At 37.2% G+C, this 27465-nt stretch overlaps 1 protein-coding gene across 2 annotated transcripts; it reads left to right on the top strand.

Moving 5' to 3' along the window:
• Positions 1 to 27465, top strand: ECT2 (epithelial cell transforming 2). Of its 2 annotated transcripts, XM_010017175.1 has the most exons (24): positions 1 to 145; positions 1146 to 1225; positions 1335 to 1427; positions 2226 to 2408; positions 3045 to 3134; positions 4175 to 4282; positions 5425 to 5498; positions 5665 to 5795; positions 6801 to 6916; positions 7166 to 7228; positions 7617 to 7839; positions 9468 to 9604; positions 10264 to 10383; positions 12358 to 12426; positions 13427 to 13537; positions 14550 to 14646; positions 15540 to 15621; positions 16556 to 16634; positions 16813 to 16932; positions 18154 to 18292; positions 20045 to 20199; positions 22229 to 22336; positions 23493 to 23639; positions 27376 to 27465. In XM_010017175.1, the coding sequence occupies exons 1-24, from the start codon at positions 16 to 18 to the stop codon at positions 27463 to 27465; spliced, it is 2745 nt and encodes a 914-aa protein (XP_010015477.1). In that variant the 5' UTR covers positions 1 to 15. The 2 variants fall into 2 exon arrangements, with proteins under 2 accessions (XP_010015477.1, XP_010015476.1); XM_010017174.1 differs by lacking the exon at positions 1335 to 1427 and having other exon boundaries at positions 16 to 145.

Below are 27465 nucleotides of genomic sequence, written 5' to 3'. Positions count from 1 at the left end.
AAGCAAGACATAATCATGGCTGACAACAGTATACTGGTGTCTGAAACCGGGAGAAGCCTCTTGTCTGATTCTTCTGTTCTTGATTCAAAAATCGTAGAAAACTCCAAAGAGAATGTATTTCCTGGATCTGTTTTGGATGTTGAAGGTAATGGGAGAAGCTTACTTTAAAACTAATATGTTTTTTAATGACTGATTACTTTGTAGGTACTTAGTGGCTTCGAAAAACCGAAAGTGCTTTTCTGAATTACAGACTTAGATGTAGGGTAGCCAAAATGGTGTTGGTTTGATATCCTTTTGCTAACAAAGGACTGTCTTAATTTTTCACTCATCTTTTTATAAGAATTTTGGGGTTACAGCCATGAAATCAAATGAGTCTTCTGGCTGATGTATAGAAAGCTGTTAGTTCCACTTGATGCTTCCATGGAATGAATAATTCAGGTGATATTTTGACTGGAAACTACTGCTCTATTGTATGCAGGTAGACCTTAGAGAAGTGAATAGTCTTGAACTTGAAATTATTTCAAGAACAAATCTTCAAATTAAATCCCAACAAAACCATTTTTGTTTTCCTTCAATGCAGTAACTAAAATCCAGTGTTAGTCTTATGGTGCAAATGACATGGAGGCAACGTTTGTCCCTTTCTCTTAAGCTTATTAGTATATGGAGAAAAAGAACAAGATACTGAAATTCAGTTATGATATTCCGTGGTGAAACTGAGCAATTACTAGCAAATAATGAACCTTGTCAGCCAGGAACACAGAAATTAGAAAAGATACTAGCTGTCTATTTTCCACCAAGTCTTGGAATCTGATTCTGCTAGAAGCATTAAGTCAATTTTTAAAAAAAAATTTTTTTTTCTTTCACTAACTCTTCTTGCATGTTCTTGCTTTTACTGTAAGTAACTGGTCATAAATTACAGGATCTTGTTTCACCATATCCTAGAAAATTTAATCTCTGTGGTCAGTTAGGTATGCCTTAATTAAGGAGAGACTTCTTGAGGTAACGTTCATTTTCTGGCTTGTTCCTGATAAACAAGGTATCTTGAAAGGATGCAGTTTGCCTGTATTTTTTATACATTACTGCTTGCTTTAGACAGAACATGGATTATTAAAATATGAATATTACCCTTGTTTCTCTATAAACAGAAGAAATGCCTCAAATAGAAACAAGAGTGGTTTTGGTTCAGGAAGCTGGGAAACGTGAAGAGCTTCTGAAAGCCTTGGAGGTATGTGGGTCAAAGAGAAAATCATACCATCTTGTCTGGTATGAGATGGTATGCTTTTAGACTTCTGGTTACCAGTTTGGTTCTGTACTAAAGTTTTCCTCTTCCACAGACCATTAAGATAATGGAAGTACCAGTTATAAAGATAAAGAAAACTAGTCCTGGTAAAGCAGAAGAAAAACTAATAAAAAGTATTATTCATATGGTATGTCATGCAATTAAGCACACATAATTGCATGCAGCATGTTGTACTTCACTGGGACTGACATGTGCACACTCTTTATATTAATTGGGCATAATGGTCACATTACATGCTAATGGTGCTGATGGTGTCACTTAAAGCTCATTAAAATTGGCATTTCTTTTTGAACTTTCTTGAATGTGGAAGTAATATCTGCAGCTCTTAATTAGTCCTGTTATCTAACAAGGGCTAGAAGATTTGATGGAGACATTCAACTTCGTGCTTGTATTCAGTCAGCACATAAGTTTTTGCTATGAACTGACTTAATAATTGGTTAATTGATTTCTCTTTCAGTTGAAAGCTGCATTTAAACTTAAGGGTAAGAAGTGGTTCTCCATTTCTTAACGTGAAAAACCTACAAAATAAAATTTGGAACTATTGATTGAAATTGGAACAGACCGAATTTTTAGAGCCCTTAAAAATATCAAGCAATGAACAAAATTGACTTCTGTCCTTTAGGTCTTATGCAGCTTAGAGCTTCCTGTTGCTTTTAGTAACTACTAAAAAGTTACTACTAAAGTAACTAGAATTCTTATTCTTTAGAAGCAGGAATTGCTTTAAGACTTCTTTTTAGGTGCAGTTCATAGCTATTCTTATGCTAGAGAACAGTGCATCCCAGCCTTCAGAAAAACTAAGAGCAAATTAGTTGAAATATGAAATGTACCTTTTTGTAATGGTCCAAAATAAAAATCAGTTGAATTTTGTTACTAGTGTAAGTATGTTGCCTGAATAATGCTTTTCCCTTCATCCCCATACATCAAGGAAATTAAAGTGCCCTACATAAAGACAGACACAATAGAAGAGCTTGGAGATTCTGATTCCCCAGAATTTGAGTCTGTCTTTGTAGTATCAGAATTTCAAGATTCTATTTTTAACAATCTCTGCAAAGCAGATTGCCGTGTCATTGGACCTCCAGTAGTACTGCACTGTGCACAAAAAGGAGAGGTATGTGTTTCTTTTGAAATCATCTGAGTACTCTGGTGCAGTGAGTTCTAAATATTAAGTGTTCAAAATGAAATCTATTTTGCTCTGCCAATCAATTGTAAATATTTTTAGGAAGAGAATTTTAAGAAAAGCAAGTTTCTAATTTTGTGTTAGAATATTGCATGTAGCGAGCAAGCACAGGAAGACAGTAGGAAGGCTACAACTACTGCAGTAGTTGTGGTTGTTGACCCACTAATTGGGATTGTGCCATTATGAAAGGCAGCATACAGAAGATGCTCCAGCAGATGCTTTATATTTCCAAAGGTTCTTATATAAAGGGGATGATTTGGGGAGAGAAAAAAAGTATGGAGCATTACCTGTGGAACTTGTGGATGCTGTAGTTACTTTATCAGAATGCTGGCAGGTCTGGAGCTGAGGTGTAACTGAATCATAGAATCGTAGAATGGTTTGGGTTGGAAGGGACCTTAAAGATCATCTAGTTCCAACACCCCTGCAATGGGCAGAGACTGTACGCAGACTTGGACTAGTGTCTGATGCATCTTAATACTAGGAACAACAATACTATATTAAAGATAGTATTAAAACTTCAATGGAAGCAGAATGCTTTTGACTAATGTGATTACTTCTTATTTTCAGCCTTTACCTTTTTCCTGTCGTCCACTGTACTGTGCAAGTATGTTGAACTTGGTACTGTGCTTTACAGGATTCAGAAAGAAAGATGAATTAGTAAGACTTTTTTTTTTTTTTTTTTTTTCCTTTGGGTTGGTAAAACTATGTGAAGTTTATTTTCAAAATAATCTTCTGTTCAGTCACCCATAGAGTTTAACAATGACTAGAGCTTGTGTGTGGGGATGAATTGTTTATTGTTTTGCTTTGTTGCATGTCGTGAGGCAGTGATATTGGAGGATGGGAATGAAACTGCTTCCTTTTCCAAGTTATTTTGTCCATGCCATGTTTGGTCACTTTCTTGTTGAGTGCTATTAAACAGCTTTGATTCAGTAGGGCTAAAAGATTTGTGTATTGAGGCCTCAGTTAAGATTATGTTTACCAAATAGTGTCATCTTACTTGTGCAGGTAGTAGTGTGGTGAAGTAAAGCTTTATAGTCCTGTTCAGAGCATTTGCACACGTTATCTTGCTGCCATGCTATTGTGCTGTCAAGGCTTTAGTTTTGACATGTCTAGGTAGAAGTGGTTTGATACTCAAGCACTTTACTTCTGCATTTCAGTGGTGCAGGTAACACCCAGTTTCCCTGTTGGACACCTGGGAGTCAACTATATGTTTCCACGTCTTCATTCGGAAACAAAAACCCAAACAACTCCAAAAACCAACCAACCAACTAAAACCAACAAAAGAACCCAAACCAAACAAAATAAAAGCCGTGCCCAGTATTAGGGATAATTAGGTTTGATCTGCTAGATTCAAACTGGACAAATTGCAATCGTATGTAAATTCTGGCAATTGCTCCTTCAGAGAGCTAACTAAATCAATGAGGAAAACATGCTTCAAGTCTGTTGTGTATGAGAGGGTAATGGCATTATGTATGATCATTGTGAGAGTACTTGTGGCTTGAGTAGTCTTCAAGCTACACAGCAAGGCTGTATTAACTGTTAAAAAAAGTTTATAAAGTCAAAACAAGTTGTTTTAAGAACAAAGACATTGAGTGTAACCTGTTTGCTTGCTTTGTAAACTATTTTTGTATCGCTCTCACTCTGCACTGTACACTTCAAAAGATATACTGAAAACTTATTTGATCTTTATTTTTCAGGTTAAGCTGGTGACCTTGGTTCACCATATGGGTGGAATTATTCGCAGGGACTTAAGCTCAAAAGTTACACATCTGGTGGCTAACTCAACGCATGGAGACAAATTCAGAGTATGTACACTTGTATTTCTTGGGGACTTTCAGAATTTGTCTCTTGTAGACTAAGTCTGTAAATTATAGTTCAATTTGTAAACTGCTGGTTTTTTTCCTGAACTAGCAGCAGTAGCTTGTAATGGTGAGTTCTTCTTAGTCTCGTGGTGTGGTTCTTTGACATGTTTTTTTGTCTCTGTTGGAGAATAATAATAATAATAAAACCTGCCAATGCAAACATTTTGAAATAGACAAGTATAGTAAACTACCAAAATGCTTAAGTGCTGATGTCATGGATGAACAAGTTTTTGTTCATATACCTGCTTTTTTTGTCTGTCCAAACAATAAAGTTCCAGGTAATTTGCAAAAAACTTTAGTACTCAATTTGTGTGCGTCTTGTTTAAAAATTATTTTTAACTTATTTGTAAGTGTTCAAATCTTCCTTTATGTATAAATATATGTGAGTTCTGGTGTTGTCAAAAAAAAAGAAAGAGGGAATACTTCAGAACATGTATGTCCAGTTGACAAGTAAATACAAGTTTGTAGGTTTTTGTACTATGGAATATGATACAGCAATGCCTGTGTCCCTTGATTCTCCCTTGTTTGAATTTTTAGCAGGCTGTTGCTTTTTTCCTGGTCTTTCTCATCTTCCAGTTGGAAGAGAAGATCTACTTTCTAACTCTGTTCAAACACTCCCTTCTGTCAACTCAAAGGGAAAAACTAGGAAAATTTTACAATCTTTCTCGAACAGTCATGGAAGTTACTTTTGGAGTAGTTGCTGTCTATTTGATAAAAGCAGGCTGGGATGTGTGTCTTGATTTGAAGTATCAAAACCAGAAAAAAGATCCCATATTCCACTGGAGCAGAAGTTTTCTCTTTTTTTTTTTTTTTTTTTTTTTTGTTGTGAGTGATAAAGGATACGAGACTAACAAAATGGTACACTTCGGAATAAGTGTAAAAATAACCATTAATCTGATTTCCTAGTTGCTAAAGAATTAATACATTCTAAGTCTTGGGAGTTAGTTGGACATGAGTCTTGAAGGAGTTTGTTCAATTCTTGCAGTATCTGTCTTACGGTAAAAGCAAAGTTATGAATTTTTCTTGGCATGGGAAAGACTGGAATGGAAATCCTTGGTATAACTTGTGCTTCTACTGTTTTGTAGGTTGCTGTAAGTCTTGGCACTCCTATCGTGAAAGCAGAGTGGATTTATAAGGCATGGGAGAAAAGGAATGAAATGTAGGTGTTTATTTTCCTTCAGCCCTAACCTTGCATTCTGTTTGGCTTTGGTGTTATGAGCTTTTAAGTGGTGACGTAGCACTGATTTAGTGACCTTTTTGTGTGTGTGTCTTTTTTTTTAATTTTTTAATTTTTTTAAAAACTTATATCTTTCTTTTTCTTTCAGTGATTTCTGTGCAGCTGATGATGATTTTAGAAATCAGTTCAAGGTTCCTCCCTTCCAGGATTGCATGTTAAGTTTCCTTGGATTCTCTGATGATGAGAAAGCTAACATGGAAGAAATGACAGAAATGCAAGGTTATTGTTTATGAAGATTGACCTGTGGAAAGAATAGTGTTTATAGCTGATAAATACTTCACTGAAGCTGAAATGCTAGACTCTGAATATTTTAATGAAGTCTCTTGAACTTGGAGAGCTATAAACTGATTTTTAGATGTTCGTGTATGTGTAAGTTCTGGGAGCTGTTGGAAGATTTCACACTTCCTAGGCAGATTGAAACTAGACAATTTAAAAAGAAGTAATTATAGGATGCTTGAAGATAATCCTCGAAAACTTGCTAGACAATATGTATGTTCTGCTTCAGTTTCCATAACCAGTTTTGTAGTATGCATGTTTACATAATTCACAGAAAGCATCTATAGTGCTTACAGCTTTGATATGAATCATCACTGGCAGAACACTTGATTGGAAGTGTTCCAGTTTCCAGTAGTGTGTTACAATATTAATAATCACATTGGCAGTAATGATGTAGCAAATTAGCAATACATGTCTGGAGACTTGTAAGTTGAGTTGGGTGTGACAACATTATAGACATGGGAATGGAGCAAGGTAGTAGCAGCAAGGCTTCCTCACAGGCTTGAAGTAGATGAAAGTTTGAATTTTTTTTTATTTTGTTTTATTTTTAAATTCTCTTCCCTTACAAGATTGTGACATGCACAGGTCCTAGCTTGTGAATGTCTTTAGGGTGAGTATTCCTAGCTTGCTCTTCCAAGAAACACAAAAAGCTTTCCAGAAGAATATTGCATTTATTGCCAGACAGATTTAAATGTTCCCTGAATGCCATATACTCTGACTTTCCATGCGTACTTTACTACTGCATACTATATTCTATTTCTTAAAAGCTGCCCATTGCTGATACTATCTGGAGTATTATGTAAGCTGCAAAACTGGTCAGGTTACTGTAGAGTTCATCTCTTTTTGGCTCTTCTCCCATTAATGATAGGTACCACAGAACTATCAAGTGATCTACTAATTTCTAACAATAATAATATTCAGTCTTGCTAACTTGCCTATTTTATCTAGGAGGACACTATTTACCAGTTGGTGATGAAAGGTGTACGCACTTAGTGGTTGAAGAAAGTACAGTAAAAGATCTTCCATTTGAACCTTTAAAAAACCTTTATGTTGTAAAGCAAGAGGTTAGTACTGGCAAATTCTTGAAAGAGTATTGCTATATGATACTCCGTGTGTGAGATGCAGTCATGTGGCTTATTCTGGAAAAGAGTGTATTTAGTATGCAAACTGCCTTATTATTATACATATTATTCTGAATATTTTTAACTGTGAGTGAAGTCCTGTAATATGTTCTTAATGTGTTTTGGTTTTGTGTCTTTTTCTCTTTTTTTTTTTTTTTTTTTTTTTTTTTTTTTTTTCCCCCCTTCCTTTAGTGGTTCTGGGGAAGCATTCAAATGGATGCCAGAGCTGGAGAGTCCATGTATTTATTTGAGAAGGTATGTTGAACTCTTTCACGTAACGTGCAGCATGTATCTGTTGGTAAAATTGGCATCCACAGTAGTATGTGTTGGGCCAGAGATCAAATGTTTCAAAGCAGCATTTAAGTACCAGAGAATCCATTCTGAATTTTATGTATCGAATACTAATTTGGATTTTTATGTATTTATTTTTTTGTATATTTTTTTTTTTAACTGGAAGCCATGCTAGTATTTTGTTTGACTAAAGTAAGTTCAACCTTCGGGATGCAGGAAAAAAGCTTCACTCATTTTCCTTTGGTTTCCCTAAGAGTAGTTGTGTTATGTGCTGATCTCTACAATTCACTTAAGTTTGTACTGAACTGAGCTGGATACAGCGAGAGAAACACTAAACTTTCTTTTACTACAGTCAGAGAGTCCTGGTCTCAAGAAGTCTGTGTCACTACTTTCTCTGAATACTCCAAACAGCAATCGCAAAAGGCGCCGTTTGAAAGAGACTCTTGCACAACTGACCAGAGAAACAGATGTGTCGCCATTCCCTCCTCGGAAACGCCCATCAGCTGAACATTCGCTTTCGATTGGGTCCTTGCTTGATATTTCTAACACTCCAGAGTCAAGCACTACCAATGGAGGTAGAGATTGAAACTTTCATTCAGACACACTTGCAATGTTTAAGAGCTCTCTGCGTACAAGTGATAGGGAAGTTGTACAAATTTTGCTACAGATCTGCTAAGTAATCCCAGGGTTTTGCCTTTTTGAAATATGTCAAAAGCAGAATTGGAGTGAGGAGTTCAGACAGAGGCCTGGCTGTCTCTTGTCATCACAGCATATTCATATCCAAAGGAAAACAAGGAAAAGATATATGGAGTTGATAAGTGTGAAGTACAGTGTTACTCCAAAATGCTTCAAATACTCTGCTGAAAATCTGCAGCAAATAAGCAATGTAGTTAAGAGTAAATTGTCTAAAAATACCTCTTTAGCAGGATACTTGGAGAAGGAGGGCAAGGATTCTTTGCTAAAGGAATTAAAGGGAAAAGAGCTGCAAAGCAAAATTGTAGATCTTTGAAACATTCTGTTGAGGTAACACTCTTTGTGCCAGAAAACCGTCATGTCTAAAACTTCTCAATTTAAGTCACCAACGTTTTTGAGATAATTGTCAAAGAGCTTTTAATATCTCTGCACATCTGGCTCTTGTGAAAGAGAGGAAACTGCAAAATTTTGGATAAGTCAAAAGCTAATAGCTGAGGTTTAAAAAACAAAAGTCTCCAGCTCAATCATAAAGAGGAGGTATCTGGAGTTACTACTGCTTTAAAAAGGCCCATGTATGCAAGTCAAATAAGAAATCTTAGTAAGGCACAACCTGTAAGTGATAATTTAGAAGGAACTGGAAAGATCAGCTTACTCTCAAAGACGAGCTTTCTTAGCTCATGCTAGTGCCTTTGTATGAAATTTTCTTCTGAGCCAACATCAGCAGACAGTTTCAGGAAAATGTGCTGTTTTGAAAACAACAGATAAGATACTTGTTTCATAGTAACTGACAGTAATGACCTTTGACATCAAAATGAGTGAGTACAGGTTTCCTGATGTCCAATACACAAGCAAGTATTTAAAACTAATAGACTGCTCCAGGTCCATCTTGGCTTTAGCCTTAAGAGAAATTACTTTCTTGTGTCTTCCCCCTTTCCTTCCCCATGGGATGAAGTGTAGGTGTTTCATGCAACAACTGATTTTAATAACTGGTTTTGAGATACATACTTAATGCAAGGATGGTAGGCAGCTGAAAGATAATCCTTTTCATGGCAAAGTGAAAGTAGAAAAGTACTTTGGTACATAGTGTATGTGTAAGTAATGTTCAGCACCTAATCCTCACTTCCTGTTAAACATAATAGGGTTAAATCATTGACCTGCCCATAAATGGCTTACTAGTTTCAGACTAATTTTGAGGAATAATGTTACTGTTGTTCTATAATAAGGCTTTCATAAAGTAAGCCATTTCCTAGAAGGAGCTCTGATAATTATAGAATAACCTACAGAATACTTTAAAAAAATCCTAAGATTTTTTTTTTTTTTTTTTTTTTTTTTTTTTTTTTTTTTCTGAAAAAGCTTTCTTAAGAATGATGATTTCTGTCCTCCCTCCCCACCCCTCATCTTTGAGGGTGAGTTTTTCTTTAGGGACTCTTGTAACAAAGTTCTATTTCTTTCTTTTGGGACTCTTGTAATAAAGTTCTCTTTCTTTCTTTTGGGAATATCTCTTCATCAGAAACACCAAAGTCCTCTGCAAGGCCTTCTAAAAATGCAACTCCTCTGGCACTAAAACAGTCTGCAAGATGGCAGGTTGCAAAGGAATTGTATCAGACAGAAAGTAACTATGTTGATATTCTAACAACAATCATTCAGGTAAGCTGATTTTTAAAGCAAGTACTGCTCAATTGTAGGCATTCAGTGTTTACATCAGTGATTATTTTCAGCCTGTAATCTGCAGGCTTTTGAGGTCTTGGGTACATTAAAGGTTTAAAAAAGATAACAAATTAATTTTATTTTTAAATAAATAAATTTATTACAGTGTCATGTAATTTTACTGACATATAAAAATGTTTACTATCTGTTAATAATAAAGGCTGAAAAATGCAATTTCTAAGCAATGGATTGCAGTTTGTATAGAAATTCCAAACCTCAGGAAAATAGAGTCTTCATCACTCAGATTTTTAAAATAGTGGTGAATAGAGAGATAGCAGGGGAAGAAGAGCCAACAGCTTACAGGGAAAGCTTAAGTTCTAGCAAGTTGTTTCCATTGCAGCTGATTTATCTACTTAAAGAGTGAGCTAAGATGTGTAGAAATGTAGATGAAAGGGGGTTTTGCTGTAATGCTGTATTGAACTCCATGTTTATACTTTGAAACCACTCCTCCATAACTCACTTTTGCTAAATGGGAGTATCTCAAGATTGTGACTGCAGGAAAGTATGATCTTGAGGGAAAATGTTGTTGCTTTCATAACTATGTCTAACACAATGTATGCTGATTAGGAGGGCATTAACTTTTTTGTCTAATTCAACAGTTATTTCAAGTTCCGTTGGAAAAGGAAGGACAACTTGGGGGACCAATCCTTGCACAAGAAGAGATTAAGACCATATTTGGCAGCATTCCAGATATTCTTGATGTGCACACTAAAATCAAGGCAAGCTGCAACTTCTCTCCTGCAGGGGAAGCATTGATACAGACCTTGAGTCTTTTCTGCACTCTTCTATTTCTATTTCTAGTTCTATTTGCAGGATAGGTGTAGGTTCATCCTGGTGCTGTTACATACTGTTCAACCTATGGAATTAAGTGCATATCCAAAGTACACTTTAAGTTTTAACACTTCTTTAAAAATATCTGAAGTCTGAGTATTGTGCCTGTAACTAATGTTACCATTCATGAGCTGTTTTCTCCCTTTCCTCTTTTAATACCTCTTCCTGTAGGAGGTTTTCTGTAAAAAAGGGCCAGTGGCATCAAATGGTACTCCCTCACAATGCTTATAACATACATGTTTCTATTAAAGCAATAAGCAAGAACTCTTAGAAGGATAGCTAAAATTATGGAATTAAAACTAGCAAACCACCCCTCCTCCCCAAAAAAAAACCCCAACCAAAAAAAAAACCCAAAACCCAACTAAACCCAAAACAAACTACAAAAACCCACAAATAAACTAAAGCCAAAAACAAACACACAAAAGAAAACAAATAAAACCAAAACCCAAGAAAACCAACAAAATAAAAATCAGTGTTTTCCTGGGCTTTAGACATCTTCATATAAGGAGACTACTATCATTCAGCAGAAAAATAATCCTGCCTTAAATGGCTTTGAACCAACTGTCAGAAACTACCAGTTCATAAAACTGGCTCATGCTTCAACTTTTGAAGCAGCTAGGCTAGTACTAAGGCCTGATAAGAGCTGATTAGAATTTCCTATGAGATTATTTTCTCGAGTCTTTTTTTTATTTTATATTTTGATCTGGATTGCAAGCTCTCTCTGAAGACATGTCTAGGTGTCGCAATAGACTATGACTCAAGTGTTCCTCAAATACAAAGCTGTAAAATCTCCTTCAAATAGTGGCAAATGTCTTTTCTGGTCTGCATTTCACAGTAGGCTTTTAAAATAGAGGGACTTGCAGACTGGCTGTAACCGAGTGGGGTTTGTGTGTAGTTTTTATTTTGTGGGGTTGGTTTTGATTATTCTGGGGTTGGTGTTTTGTTTTTTTTTTTTTTTTTTTTTTTTTTTGATTTTTTTTTGGGGGGAGTGGAGTTTTTTGGTTGGGTGGTTTCTTTTTTGGTTTTTTTTTTTATTTCCCAACTGTTGGGATCCAGTCTAATTAATCGTGATATATATTGATATGTGCCTACTGAGATGAAAGTAGAGTATGCATGTCTATGTGTCAAATACGATTCACCTGCAGTATTCAGTGTAGATTAGAAAGTATTTAGGTTGCGTTTCCCTGAATCTTTGGTGTAATAAAATATGAGAAGTGGCAGCAACAAACCAATATTAATGATGAATCCTTTTCACTTAAGGTGAAGCCAGAACCTTCAGGTGTGACCTTCCGTCCCTGTTATTAGCTGGCAATGAATAAGCTTGATCCTTATTAAGCTGATACAGGCTTAACAGCTTGGTCTCACTTTCCTTGACACCCTGGTGCAGCAAGTGGGAGAAATCTATGCTAGTTCTATTTCAATCCTATTTTGTGGACTTACGAGTCCTGTATTAGTTGTGCACTCTTAATTAAAATTGGTTCAACGGTCTTCTGGATGGTTTATTTTTTTTTTTTTTTTTTTTTTTTTTTTTTTTTTTTATAATCCTGTGGGATACTTTCTATAGTGTGCTGGACAAAGCAGTGTCCTCTTGTTGCAGAGTTGTCTAGTGCTGATACACAGCCAGGTTCTGCTTGCATTCATTCAAAACTACATATTCAGTAAGCCGAAGGTCTTGTGCTTTCAGCTCTCAGTGGACTGTAGGGGCTTAATTTGAAACTGTACAGCTTTTAGGATTGCCTGTTTTGTTAGCATGGAAACACACAGCTAATTATATATGTTTGGCAGAACACTGATCCCATCTTACAGCTTTATGCAGTTCATTCTCATCTTATTTTCTCCCCCCATCCCTGCATGTATTCTAGGAAGACCTGGAAGATCTTATGATGAATTGGACTGAAAGCAAAAGTATTGGTGATATCATTCTTAAATATGTAAGTTTCCATTTTTTTTTTTTATTTTTTTTTTTAATGCATTAGTGCTATTATGAGCTATTACCTTGTCTTACAACCATTCCATTTGTAGGAGTTGGCAGTTACAAGCAAAGCACTACTGGGTGAGAAAGAACACTAACTTGAATCATTGTACTTTCTGTTTGGGCTTTTCACTTGAGATAGATGATGTACTCTGTATAGGTAATCAGTGTCAAATTTAAGAGTCTGTCCACTTGTATGAGGGGGTAAAACTCCAAATAGATACAGTTTGAGAACTGTAATTTGCAACAATATGGATGTGCTTTTACTCGGACATTAAAAGGTGCTCTTCCTGTAGCCTTAACTATCTGCTGCCTCTGAGCAATACTAAATAACTAGGAAAATAACTTTCCATGGAAACTTCTTGTGTTCTTCTTTCAAGACTTGAAATATATAAGGACTCCTTGTCTTTCCAAGTACAGAGAATGTGCAGATCAGGAAAGCTAGGTCTGGGACTTTAATGCATTTTAACATAAGTAGTCTGCTAAATATCTGCTAGGTATTGTGCTTCTGCTGACCTGGTCATTTTGAGGCAAATAGTGTTTGGCATTCAGAAGTTTTCAGTTTAAGGTATTGCTTCTGTTGGTTTAGTGCCTTTTAAAGGTGATTGCAGTAACTGGATAAAACATCTGTCTGAAATTTCCAAAGTTCTTGCCAAAAGCATCTTGCTAGGTGAGAATCTGCCTTATACTTGAGCTGCTCAGCATCTTCTAAGCTTGTCACTTGTGTAACTGATGTTTCTGAGAGCTGTTTGCGTTTAATCAGCAGCATTGAATCTTGAGCATCTTGCATGCAAAACTACCTTAACTTGTTCTGTGAACACATGTGGATTTACAACACAATTTTTATTATTCTTTATTGAAATGTACGTTTGAGCAGCTTTGTATGGCTCAGGGCATATGAACATGTGTGCAATGCTATGTAATATGTAAAGCAGAGCTGTAACAGTTGTTTCTTTTAGTCAAAAGACTTGTTGAAAACATACCCTCCATTTGTGAATTTCTTCGAAATGAGTAAGGAGACTATTACTAGATGTGAAAAACAGAAGCCAAGGTTTCATGCCTTCCTAAAGGTAAGTGTCTGCAGAACTAAGTCTGTGAGTAGAGCATGGAGACCATTACCAAGTAAGCTAGTTAATGCGGTAGATGGAAGAATGTGGAACTTTGGAAGTTTAGAGGAACATGAACATCTCTTGGTGAGACAGAAATAGGGCAGGATTGAAGTTCAGTTCCTCAAGCTCCTTGTAAGACTCTTAAGAGGTCAGAGTTCCTCCTCTGTTATACAGCGTTCAAGGTAGTTTAGTTATGTGTGTTTGTTGCAGGTAAAAATGCATTCTGCTTACTTTCTCACAAATATGTCTTCTCTTTTCTGTAAAGATAACTAGAGCTGCTGCTTTTTATTGGTGTCGTTCCCCCCCCCCGCCCCGTGTTTAAAAGACTTGTGTTTCTGAAATAGCTTTTAACTAGCTTTCGGCAGCTGTGGAGTTCCAGGGAGGTAGAATCTCTCAACTTCCTGTGACTAATGAATAGGAGTGTAACAGTGGAGATCTAACGGGAAGATAATCTTCAAAGACAGTTATCTGAAGATGAGTCTTAAGACTCTTGAGCTCTTCAGATAAAGGTCTGTAGTTGATTAATAGAGCAGCATCACTTTAACTCCTCTTCTGTACCCAACAAGTGTCTCTGTAATAGTAATCAAACTGACAGACTTGAGCTGCTGTTTTCTGAGGTACCAGCAATTATATCCAAGTATTGATATCTAAAAGATGGGGAATGAATAAGAGAATAGACCATCCCCCTTCCCACACCACATTAGCATCTGAAACTCCCAAAGACTTGAGGGGCTGATGATATGGACCTTGTGAAACTAGACATTTTGAGAACATAAATAGTATGATAAATACTATACAGATGTGAATGTGGGTTTTTTTTAACCCAGTATGTTATGACTATCTGTGGTAAGTGATCCTCAGATTTTTACTGCAGTGCTAGTTTCAAGGAAGACAATTTTTCTCCTGGTTTGGAATTCTGTGCATGTGTGTAAAAAGAAATAATTATTTCCTTTCTCCTCTTTCTTTTCCCCAGATAAATCAAGCTAAACCCGAATGTGGCCGCCAAAGTCTAGCTGAACTCCTTATCCGTCCTGTTCAAAGGCTGCCTAGTGTTGCTCTACTACTAAATGGTAATTTAGTGGGGTGGGGTTTTTTCTGTTGTGGTTTTTTTATTTTTTTATTTTTATTAGTTTGTCTGTGAAAGTGTTAAAACCAAGGTAATGTCAGTTTTTTGTCATAATTGGCAACTCCTTTTCTGGGAGGTAATCATGCTTAATGAGACCAGTTACTGAAGAAAGTGTACTTCTGGCTAGATTTCACTTGTTCATGTATTTGTTTGCAGGATACAGGTAGATGAAAAGTTTGCTCTGACAACAGTTTTGTCTCTTCAAATACAAATATAAACTGAGATTCAAATGCAGCTTGCGTAAACTAGAGAGCAGTTCATATTGACAAGGTTGACAACTTCATGTATTTCACCTGGTATCAGCCACTTGCTGTAATAATGAGTACATTAATAAAAATAAAACCTGCACCAACACCATTTGCTTCAGATAGAAAAAGACTTCTATGCTTCTCTCTGCACTTCAACAAATATAGCACATGGTCTTGTTGATTTTTTTGAATAGTTTGAGAGGCTTGGGTTTTTTTGGGGGGGTTGTGTTGTGAGGTTCTTTGTTGTGGTGTTTTTTTTTTTTTTTTTTTTTTTTTTTTTTTTCCTTTTCTTCTTCCTGAGATGCATGGACAACTGCTGCTCAGTCTACCTACCCACTTAATCAAGGCTGTTTGGACTCCAGGATAGCTGTGATTTCTTCAGTCCTCTTACCTGACTTGCAGTTTAAACTTGAATTTTTTGTATTTCTTTTCAGGCACTTGTAGTGTGTGGTTATGTTTTGGTTTTTTGGCTGTATGTTTGGGTTTTTTGGAGGTTTGGTGGTTTTTTTGGTGTTTTTTTTTTTTTGTTTTTGGTTTTTTTTTTTTTTTGTTTTTTTTTAGATTTTAATTTATTTTTTCTTAATTGTAGATATTAAGAAGCATACAGCAGAAGACAACCCAGATAAAGTAACTCTAGAAAAAGCTATTGAATCATTAAAGGAGGTGATGACGTAAGTGATGCTCATTTTATGAAACATACTGTTACACATTTAGATCTTTGTTCCTTTTAAATTGCTCTTTATATGTTGTTGCTGTAACTTTAGCCTCTGTGTAAGTATACATAATTGCTCGTGTCCTTCAGTCTCCCTTTGGCTGTTCCTCTGGCATTCTATGCTAGCGCTCTGTGGCATTGTAACCCAGCACTTCTACCTGAAGCTCTGCTGACTCCATGCCTTAGCATAAAGCTGAACCTCCTAAGTTCTCTGTTTTGTTCCAGCTCTTATTTCTATCTATTCCCCCTACAAAAGATATGTTTTGTCTTTAATTTTGACTTCTGTGCCTCCATCTATGGAAAGGACACGCTACTGGTGGAAGATTAGTTTCTCCTCCGGTCCTGTATTAGCTATTCATGGCACCATGCCATGGGTTAATTAGCTTAAAGTTGAAGTTGTTTAGACTGTAAATCTCAATTCTTTTGAAGTATAGTGTATGTCTCCAGCATTGAGACTGCCTGTATTAATTGGGTAAACGTTTTTCCAATTTTTAACAACAACTACTTTTAAATTGTAATTATTCTTGCATCTGCTTCTTGGTGAGCTGCAGTCCTGAATTGGGGGGTTAAAATGCAGGCTATAAAGAACTGCACTTGGTCGGTCTCTAATTCCAAATCTTATGGACAAGGAAGGGGTATTCTGTATTAACTGTATGGTGTGTCAACTACTGATAACATGACAAGAATATTCTATTTCTGAAGTTTCCTATGTGCTTAGCGTATGGTATTTGGATACTTGAATGAGCAAGAGTGGTTGATTTTTCTATTTTCCAGTGCTGCTGTGTAAACTAGATCTCTGAATGTTTAGCTTCATTATTTTTGGATGTTTTGAATACAGTGCATTCATTTGCTATTGCTTGATATCGAAGTTAAATATTATATGCTTTCCTCAGACATATTAATGAAGACAAAAGAAAAACAGAGGCACAGAGGCAGTTCTTTGATGTTGTCTATGAAGTTGATGGATGTCCAGTAAGTAATTTCTCTGAAGCTCCTAGACCTCTAAAATGACTGTGGACTGGCTTGCTCCCTTTGCAGAAGTATGTGAGGTTAAAATGCAATGGTGCTGGTTTAAATAAATTTCTAGTGTTAAGTTGTAAGCAAGCCCTTGAACTAAACGCTTAATGAGCTTTTTGCTTCTATCACTTAGGCCAATCTCTTGTCCTCTCACCGGAGTTTAGTTCAGCGTTTGGAAACTGTAGCACTTGGTGATGACCTCTGTGACAGGGGAGAACAGGTCACGCTCTTTCTATTTAATGATTGCTTAGAGGTAAGATGACTAGATAAGTATACCTGATGAACTGAGTTTTGTAAAAGGCTTGACACCTCATATGAACATAACAAAATTGAAAACCTTTGGAGCAGAATTTGAAGTTGTGGAAGGCCTTCCCATTAGCTATTGCATAAGCCAACACAAGTAGCTAGTCATTTCTGGATATTTGAGAGGTGTAAATGTAACCTTTATGTCTTGCAGCCAGATCAAAATTTAAAATCAGCTTAGTATGGTTAGAAACAAGTGTTTATCTGAATAGCACTTTGAGTAGTACCAGTGGATGAAAAAGTGCTGGACACCTTGGCTCAGCAGGATGTTTGTCCTTTAAAGGTTGAGTCATATTTAATGTGAGTAGGTAGTAGGCCTCTGGGGTAGGTCTGTCTGTGCTTAGACTACAAAAAAAAATAATTGCATATTAAATGACTTAGACTAAAAGTACATTAGGAAGAACTATGTGAGGGAAAAGTAGTCTAACTATGTTTTGGAGACCTATGTGGAGAAACAGAGGTTGTAAAGGGCACTTTATGATAGTACTTGTTACTGTCTACAGCAGTAAAAACACTGTCTTCATAGAAGACCAACTCTAAAATAATACAAAGTTAGTGCTGTCTTAAGCAGCACTTAGAGACAAAAGCCTGTTGATGTGACTGGTGATGAGCTCTTCCTGGGAGTCAGGTTGACTCAGCTTCCTCACTTCCTTTAAAGGAAGAAGAGGAAAATGAAAACACTTTCAATAAAGCTAAAAAGCTTGTCTCTTGTACAGCAACAAGCAACTGTAGATTGCTTGCTTAAAAGAACATGTAAGATGTGTTAATGTGAAGTAAAAACTGACTGACCAATGTCCACTGCAAAACCCACTTGATAGCTGCATGCACAAGCAACAGCCAGTAATACTTCTAGGACATGAAGCCTTTAGAAGACCTTGTAGGTTTCGAAGCACCCTTGCTTATTATGCAGGGTAGAACTGAAGTCTGTAATAAAAAATTACTTCCCCTCTTGATGCAAATGTATTGATACCAAGTAACAAATATTGCTGGGCCATTTGACCTATAGACAGTGAACAGTGAGATAAGCAAGTTCCCTAAAGATTTATGTGGTAAATAGAGTGTTTCTCTGTAGCAAGGCTTTCTGCGCCTTGCTGTATACTAGAAGGTAAAATAAAAGAAATCAATGGCAATAAACCCTCTTTTTACCTCTTTGTCTTCTATTGAACCACAGATAGCAAGGAAACGGCATAAAGTTATTGGTGCTTTCAAGAGTCCCCATGGCCACACAAGGCCTCCTGCATCTCTTAAGCATGTTGTTCTCATGCCTCTCTCCCAGATCAAGAAAGTCCTAGACATAAGGGAGACAGAAGGTCTGTATGTCTTGAAGTGCTGTGATAACTAATGTAAACTGTGGTTCAGAGTGTAAAGGATGAAGGTCGGGCTGTTGTGGGATAGAATGCTAAGGTATATTTCATATAATCATAGAATATCAGGTTGGAAAGGATCTTGAGGATCATCTTGGCAAAAGGACAGTCTAGCTCCCTGTCCAGCTCCCTGTCCCAGCTGAATCTTTAAAAGTATCCAAAGTTGGGGAACCCACCTCGTCCATAGGGAGATTATTCCAATGGCTGTTTGTTCTCATTGTATGAAACAATGTTGTATGGTATGTTAGGTATGTGATTCCAGTATAAGATTCTGTTTAAAGCGCTGTATGAGCTTGAGAATTCCTTGCATCGACAATTTTTGCCTTTTCAAGAATCACTGCAGGATGCTGAATTTGGCAGAACTACTAGATGGCATTAGCATAAGCCAACCAAATGATAGTGAGAATTAAACAGAGGAGTACACTTGACAGCTCTGGATTTACAAAACAAAACAAAAAACCCCCAAACTTCAGTCCAGACTGACCAGAGACGAATGCTGTTGCTGTGAAACCAGATCTTTGCTTAACTGTGTTGATAACGATGCTCAGGAGGAGCTGTGCTTAGCAACTTACAGATTTAGACGACTTAATTTCTCTGGCTGCTTTGCCATACTGAGACTGTAGAGATTTCACTGAAGTAATGCATTGCTACAGCAGCAGAACGCATGCTACTGTACTGTTCTAGCCTTGATAGTGACTTGAAGTCTGGTCAGATCAGTTTCTAAATCTATACCCTAAAAAACTAGATTTGATATTTCATTGTAGATGGTGGTATTCAAGTCATACTTGTTCTGCTTTATGTTCTCTGAAGCACCTGAACATGGAAACCCAATAGAAAATAGAAATAGCAAAGAGCATAGATAGTAAACATGGTGACTACCCACATGTTTTTAAAGGTACTTTAGGGTTTCTCTTTTAAGAATTCTTTTTAGATTACTGTGCAATACTTTGGGTCTTGGGAGATAGGAGCCATTTGTAAGCATACCATTTAATATCTGTGGAGATCTTTAGTATGTGCATCTTGGAGAGGTCAGCTACTCTCTCGTATATGCACACTTTTGGGATTGCTTGTCCGGTGCTGCTTTTCTGAGTTGGCGGTGGGTTGTTTTTCCTTTCTCTCTTAGCTGTTTAGTGTGCTTCAGCCGTGTCTGCTATAAAGGAGAAAGTCCTGGTTTCAGCAATAGATTATTTTTATGCTATCAAGTGAGCAATCTTTGTCAAGTTTAAACAGTAAAACTGTTGTAACTTGACTATTTTAATGGGTTATGTATAGTATCTAATGTCTTTGCCTTTTCCTGCTTTACAAAATAGGGTAACTGTTCTTTTCTTTGATCTCTGTTCATAAAGAAGTATCTGTCCAACATTTCATGAGTTAGAGAATGAAATTGATACTTACTGCTATATACAGTAAAGATGGAGTAGTCTGCAGACTATTGTGTGCAGATTATTTGGTAAATAAATAACTGTTGCATAAATGGCTGATCGCAGCCTCTTGGTGGAGGGTGGATACAGAAATCTAGCAAGTGATGCAACAGCTATCATGTAAATAAAGGTAAAATCCTTGCACCAAATCATGTTGTACCTAACTAGCTGCTGGCAGATGGAGGCTTAGCTCTTCTGAAGTTTTTCCCTCCCTGAATTGTAAGAAAAAATGGTTATTCTGTGTCTTAATTCCTTGCCTCTTTCTTATGAACTATAGATTGCCATAAAGCTTTTGCCTTAGTTGTGCGGCCACCAACAGAACTCAATAACAAGCTACTCAGTTTCCAGATGACAACTGAAGAACCTCCTAAAGAAGATTGGTTGAAGATGTTGTGTCGGCACGTGGCTAATACTATTTGTAAAGCAGATGCAGTAAGTACTCCGGAACCATGTTGCTGATTGGAAACGTTTTCCTCTTTGGGTTGAAGCAAATAAAGCTAAAGAACTTGTTAATAGTGGACATGCTTGAGGTGAAATAGAGCAGAAAATATTTGTGCTAGCACATCTGCAAGGGAGTGGCTAAAAGGTAGAAAAATAAACAGCCTGGAAGTTAGCTTCTACAGAAGATAATTACTTAAATCAAGAATCATGTCCTTCCCCCATCACAAATTAGTTATAAATAATTTAAACTTTGCACTGTAGACCTAAACAGAATTGTCTTCAGCTCGCTTGTTTCACAGCTATGTTTCAATCAGTGGTCCCAGCATTATGATTCTATATGTTTTGCTTTAACTGTATTAGGTTGAAATCTTTGTTCTATACCTTATCTGCATGGGCACTATAATGTGAGAGATACGAAGTGTCTTCCTCCTATAGACAGAAACCTACCACCTTAAAACAAGAAAATAAATAAAACAACAAATTAAAAAGGCACCAGTCTTACATTTTTAGAAGTCCAGAGTGTGGGCTTTCCACAGCTAGAAAACTAATTTGAAGAGTAGCTCCTCTCCAATTATGGCAAAAGATGGCAGCTAATGTTTTAATTGTGTAAGAGTATATCCATATCAGTCATCTAAATTTGCTGAAAATATGCACAGACTACTTAAAGCTGAAACAACTTTGCTGAGGCATATTTTATGTTCTGCATTGTACTCTTACTGTACAATATTTGGTTGCCTGATTTTTTAAAAACATGCTTGTTTTGGAAGAGGTAAGTAAGTAATCAGAATATCATCTTAGTTTTATTTTGCTTGACTTATCATAGAATCATTTAGGTTGGAAAATATCTTTAAGATTGAGTCTGGACTTATTCATAAGAAACTTGGATTTGTGCTTTTCCTTCCTTTTTAGGTACTCAGTACGAAAGGTACTGATTCAAAATGTTAATTTACTTAAATCTGTCTGTTGCGTATCTTCAGTCTCTCGTGTTATGTATAACACAAGGATAGAAAAATGTTGTGGTTTTTTAATAGAAATTCAATCTTTGTGTAATAAATGTATCATTCCCCCTTGTGCCAGGACATTTAGAATCGTATGCTGACAGAGTGTAACCCACTATGCTGAAACCCATTAGTTATAATTTCTGTAATTACTGCTTTGTGCCAGCTACGTAATACTTTTTTCTTCCTGATTTAAATGTCAAATTGAGCTTCAATTTCAGCACGCTTCTCCTTTTCCCTGGTTTTCAAGAACTCTAGTGTCATGTGAGAATGAGATACCGTTGACTTTGCCACATGGTGGCAGTAAAGGCTTTAACTACCCTTTGTTGGACGCTAGGAATAGCCATACAGCTTGCTCTCTGGTGTCCTTCTGATCCCCCCCGCCCCCTTTCCAAAACTTTGAGGGCTTTAGGTATAAACTCTGTGCGTTCTCAAAATAAAACCCCAAAACAGCAAAATCCCCACCCCAGCAATTTCTCACTCCCATGCATCTGCTCTTTCCTTTCCCCCCATACCCCCCTGTTTTATAAGTAATTATCCAGAGATTGCTTTGCACATGCTAGACTTTAAGAATGAGGTATGAGGGGACAAAACAAACAAACCTTGTGGCTATTCTGAAATATCTGTTGGGCGTGAGCTGAAAGACTTACCTTTAGCTGTCAAACACGAAGTCTGTCAAGGTTTCACTTTAGAAGACTGCTAGATGTGTTAGTGAAACAGAGATATGTATCCCATGAAACTCGCTAGGTGTACTTCAGAACTAGTGCCTTTACTTTGGTCAACCCTGAACTTGAAACTGAATCAAACCAACCAAATGTAAAACTACTGATGAAGTGGTTTCTTAAGCTGATTGAGCTAGCAGTTAATCTCATGAAATTGCATAAGGTACATAACTGCTTAACTGTATGTTAGGAGTTAAATATGGTAAATAAAACCTCTAAACATGATCTAATGAACTGGAGAATATTTTCACAAGTGCTGATATTTGTTTGACCATTACTTAAGACTATTTTTGTCTATAGGAAAATCTTATTTATACTGTTGATCCTGACTCAGTTGAAGTAAATACTAAGGATATGGACAGTACTTTAAGCAGAGCATCCAGGGCAATAAAGAAAACATCAAAAAAGGTAAGATACTACAAAGATAGTGCTTTACAGTAAACCCCATTTTAGTCGGGGAATTGTGCTAGTATTCCTGTTTCAGGTGTTTTGTAGTACTTACAGTAGTGACAAGACAAACTTAATCTGAACTAAAGCTCTTAAGTGTAAGCTCCTTAAAGGTGGGAAGTGCCTGAGGTTTTGACCGAGTAGTTTTGGATATAGTCTTAAGTATTATGGTTGTAAGTATTATGAAGTCGTTTTTGGAGTCTGTTGTGGAACATACTTTGTTTAATATTTTTGAATCTTTTAAATATGTTACGAAAAGTCCCCCAACTCTCAGCTCTAACTGTTTTCAGTATGTTGAATGGAGTTTTAAAGCTGCATGCAATTATCTAAATTCAAAAACCTTCAGAAGTAGGATGGATGTAGTGTGTGTGTGTGTGTGTGTGTGTCTCCTGGTAATAAAACAGACTTTGAAATAGCAAGGAAGTTAAGTGCTGGACACTGCTGTCTGCCAGTGTATGCTCTGTCTTTGGGTATGGCTTACCTGCTTTCAACTAATGGACTGAGGAACTGTGCCCTATTCCTCTAAGAAGATCTGGCTGGGAGGCAGGAAGAAGGCTGCTGGTCTGCTCTGTCATGTTATCTGCACAGTGGGTTTGATTCTGCTGAAGTCTGTGGCATGTGAGAAGGGGTGCAGCAAGGAAGAATATGTTCCCTATTCTCAGCAGCCTTGTAGCAAGCTTAGCATGTTCAAGCTGATGAGACAGTTTCTCAGAGAAAACTGTAGAGGCTGCTGTAGCATGGAAGCTGCTGAAGACTAAATTGAGAGCAATGTCAGAGAGGGGGGGCTGACTTTGCAGAACCCAGGGAATGTGCGGAAGCACAGTTGACTAGACCTTGTTTTGACTTCTTCCTGGACCTCTGCTCTCTGCATCCCACCCACCCCCCTACATATTTTCTTCGTATGTGTACAGTGAGAAGAGCAGCGGTGATGGGGAGCCTTAGAAGTCAGATCACCCTATGGGGGGGTGGTGGTGTTTAGCTAGTTTTGATAGAGTCATATTAACATTTGACACATGTCCTACAGATGTTCTGAATTTGAACAGTAGCCTATATTGTAGTAGTTATTGCAGCTTGATTTTTTTTTTGTCAGTGTATAACTGCTTGTCAAACTCCTCAGGTTACAAGAGCATTTTCTTTCTCAAAAACACCAAAGAGAGCTCTTCGAAGGGCTTTAATGTCACATAGTGCAACAGAAGGAAGAAGTCCCAGTTCAGCTAATGAGAGTTTTATAGGCAGCCGACTGACTAGTACATCGTCACTAGCGGTAAGTGATTTGGCTGCGCAGGCCAAATAAGTAGCTTTTTAAAGATCACAGTTATTTTAGTGCCTGGTGCTGATCTTAATTTAACAATTTCAAGATCCACAGTGGAAAATTTTATTTTTAACTACATTCATAGACATGTTATTTTCTGAGAAAGAGTTGGTTAATGAGAAGATTTACTGTCTGAAAATGTGGAAAATTCTGCTGTATGTACTAGAAACTAAGAGTCACTTTGTACAACTAAGTTTGGGGAAAAAAAATCAAACTAACTTCTTTTGCCAGAGATAGAATATGTATCCTCTTCTGAGTGAGAAACTTCTTACACATTTATGTTGGTTCATGCTTTCGGTTTTTGGACAATACATACAAATGTGGTATACACTCCTGAATAGTACAGTGGAAGTATCAGTGAAAGTAGTGAGATGATAGACATCCTGTGAAACAAACAGGGAAGGAAGTATAGAGAAATACAGATGCTGCAGCTTGAGAGTTTTTAAAAAGGCAATTGAATTATCTCCTTAGACACATTTAAGAAAATTTGGTAAAATAACATTTTGTTCTACATAGTGCAACTCTTCTGCTGTGCTGGCTACCTACTGCAGATTTCTTCTGCTACATTAAGTCAGACTCAATTTCTTAGTACAGTCTAGTAAAGCAGACTAGATTTGGAGGAATTTTTTTCATCATCTTTGCTTTTATTGTAGTGTTTGAGTAGATCTGTATGCTGAGTAAACATCTACTTTAAAGCCTGTGGTTTGTAGGAGAGAAGGCCAACAAGAGGATCTCCTGTGCATCTTTCCACTACTGCCTGATGTGTCAGTACCTTAATATAGAGATAATCCAGTATGTTTGAGCCGCCACTAAATCGTATGACAGAAAGATATTGCCCTGCTCTCCCACATGAGTTAGGCATGAGAAAATATGAATTAATGAGGGAGGAAGTAATCACAGTGGACTCCCTTGCTTTAGTACAAATAAAAAAATCTACCAGTGTGGCTATACCGCAGTTCTCTGTAAAGAGTTTCTTGCTTCAGTTAGGATAGCTCCAACAATTGCTTTCAAATTCTAATATTCTGTCTTCACTTTGATATAGCACAGTGTCTCAGTTCTCATGAAAATACAAGTGTCCTGGGTTCAGCTACAGCAGTCATTTTTTCTCCTTCTTAGTAGCTGGGGCAGGGCTGTGTTTTTGACTTTCAGTCTGGGAACAATGCTGAACACCGATGTTTTTAGTTGTTGCTCAGTAATATTTACTCTGACCAAGGACTTTCTCAGTCTCATCCTCTGCCAGAAAGATGGGGAAGCCAGGAGGAAGCAGAGGCAGGACACCTGACCCAAACTGGCCAAAGGGGTATTCCATACCACAGCACGTCATGCCCAGTATAGAAACTGGGGGGAGTTACCCGGAAGGCCCAGATCGCTGCTCGGGTCGGGCTGGGTATCGGTCGGCGGGTGGTGACCGGTTGTGTCCTCTCCCCTTGTTATTTCCCTTATCATTATTATTGGTAGCTGTAGTGGTTTGTATTATACCTTAGTTACTGGAGAGCTGTTATCTCAACCCGTGGGAGTTACATTCCTCCAATTCTGCTCCTCATCCCTCCGGGAGCGGGGGGGGTGTGAGGGAGCGGCTGCGTGGTTCCAAGTTGCCGGCTGGGCTTGAACCACGACAACAAGTCATGCTTGCCTCTGTGTGTGTGTCTATCCCTTACAAAAATACTTTTTTCAACAAAGCAATAGGAATTCAGAGTAATAGAAACTATTTTCCTGATTCAAATTTCTCCCAGAGTTCTTGGACCTCTGAGGTAGTACGATGCAGATTGGCAGCAGATCATATGCTGTGTGTGATGTCATGTGTGGTTTGGGTTTTTTTGTGCATACTTTAATTTTTTTAACATTATTTTTTTGTTTACCAATCCCACGCACCACTGAACTTGCATAAAGCCTTTTTGGTTGAATTGTAAGGTTGAGGGGAAAAGCGATGTTTGGATTCTAGCCACTCAAGTTTGGATACCAGTGCAGTCCTTGAGCAGGAAACTAAAGCTGCAGGAAACCTGTCTGAGTCAAAACTGTTATTCAGGCATTGTTTTATTTAAGTAAAATCCTGGCCTGTACTTACGTGGGGATTTTTTGGTGTAGAAAAATTATACAGTAAAAATATCGATAAAGCTTAGAAGCTTGGAGTTTTTCTTGTTTGGACTAACTCTTGAACCCCTTCCTAATTGTAGATTGCTTGTTCAACTTCTGAGTGCAGCCTAAATGGATCTGTCAAATGTGCTGTTAATGTTCATTGCTCTAATTTTGTTGAATGGAGCTCTCAAAATTCCAGGCCTCTACCTGTGCTGTGTCCTGGTGCCAAAAAATTCTGTACATCAAATCCTGACTGTTAATGTCCGTCTTGCATGAAGTGAGCAACAAATCTTGGTTTCTCTAAACTATGACAGCATGGTACAACTGTATACAACCCTAGAATCCACAAAGTCTTGTAAATGGTGTTGGGTTTTTCTTTGACTTGTTCTAGTGCATGGGGTTGGAGTCAACACTTATGCTTGGTCTAGTTCTGTTTCTGGGTACAAAGGTAATTCTTTCACAAATCCTTTTAATGCTTTGACTTTTTTTTTTTTTTTCTTAATTTCTATACAACTGAATTGCTTAGTGTTTCAGTTCAGTTATCCAAGTGGCAGTGTAGCCCACTGGCCAGAGTTCTGAGGACTTTAATAATTTGGTTTCAGGAAGTCTCAAGCAGCTAGTTTTACCTATGGTTTTATAGGCTTCCCCTCCCCTCCCCCATCTGTAAGTAGAAAAAAGTATCCTGCATGAAATACTTCGGAGTCTAGTAAGAGCTGCTATATAAAGGGGAGTTTAGGATTTAATTTTCAAATGTTGCCTGTGACTATGAATAGATGTGCTATGAAGAGGCACAAGTGGTTATATCCTTACCTGGTCAAAATATTCCTATTTAGTAGATTCTTAAAGCGTGCAGGTGTACCAAGCTGTTGAACTACCATGCTGAAAAGCTTGGCTCTGCCTAATGAGCAACAGAAGACTACTTGTGAAAGTATCTTGAGGTCTAATGTAAAAAGAATTTAAAATCTCGCCGATCCAAAGAGGTTAACTTTTAGTGCTACACATTGATGTGTTTGGTTTCTCTGTAATTTTAAGTCCCAGAAACAGCCTTTGCTTCTAGCATCAGAAAAGTAAGGTTTTTGCCCATCCAGGTGCAGCTAAAGCAAGCTTTCACAAATCATTGTGATTTCTACTGCCTTCTGTAGCCAAGAAGGCATGTGTTCAGCATCTAATTTGGGGTTCAAACCTGGGAAGAATACAGAAAGTTGTAGGCTCTGAAGAGAGCTCCACTTCTCTAAGAAATCCTCATCATGTATCTTGCCTTCAATTTGGAAGGAGATTACTATTGCAAAAAGTGTGTGCAAGATGTATGCGAACACTCCTCGAAAACATGTTCTTGCTTTCTGAATCTCTCAAGACCAGTAACAAGAAAAAAAAAGCTTGCTTCTGCAATTTAAAAAAAAAATATTCATTCTACTCATTTGGTGCTGTTTATCTTCTCTGTTTGAAATCTAGAGATGCTGAATCATTAATTTCAAAAGCTGCCAATCTGAAGTATCTTCTGTACTGTTACATTCCTTATACTGTGTATCAGAGAAATGACCACTGCACTGTTGATACTGGTTAATAAATGATCAAATAACTTTTTTCTTTTTCTTTTTTTTTTCCCCAACAGGGTATTCCTTCTCCTTCCTTGGTCAGTCTTCCCTCAATCTTTGAAAAAAGGAGCCATACATTAAGTCGATCAACAACCCACTTGATATGA

The sequence above is a fragment of the Nestor notabilis genome, unplaced genomic scaffold (genome assembly GCF_000696875.1).
Source record: "Nestor notabilis isolate BGI_N333 unplaced genomic scaffold, ASM69687v1 scaffold25846, whole genome shotgun sequence".
NCBI classification, from domain to species: Eukaryota; Metazoa; Chordata; class Aves; order Psittaciformes; family Psittacidae; genus Nestor; species Nestor notabilis.
Note: the sequence above shows the minus strand (reverse complement) of the source record. Positions and strands in the feature narration are given on the sequence as shown.

Coding starts and splice junctions, on each gene's coding strand:
- ECT2 (XM_010017175.1), top strand. CDS start 16: ATGGCTGACAACAGTATACTGGTGTCTGAAACCGGGAGAAGCCTCTTG. Junction 7,229..7,616: donor CCATGTATTTATTTGAGAAG/GTATGTTGAACT, acceptor CTTTTACTACAG/TCAGAGAGTCCTGGTCTCAA. Junction 9,605..10,263: donor TTCTAACAACAATCATTCAG/GTAAGCTGATTT, acceptor CTAATTCAACAG/TTATTTCAAGTTCCGTTGGA.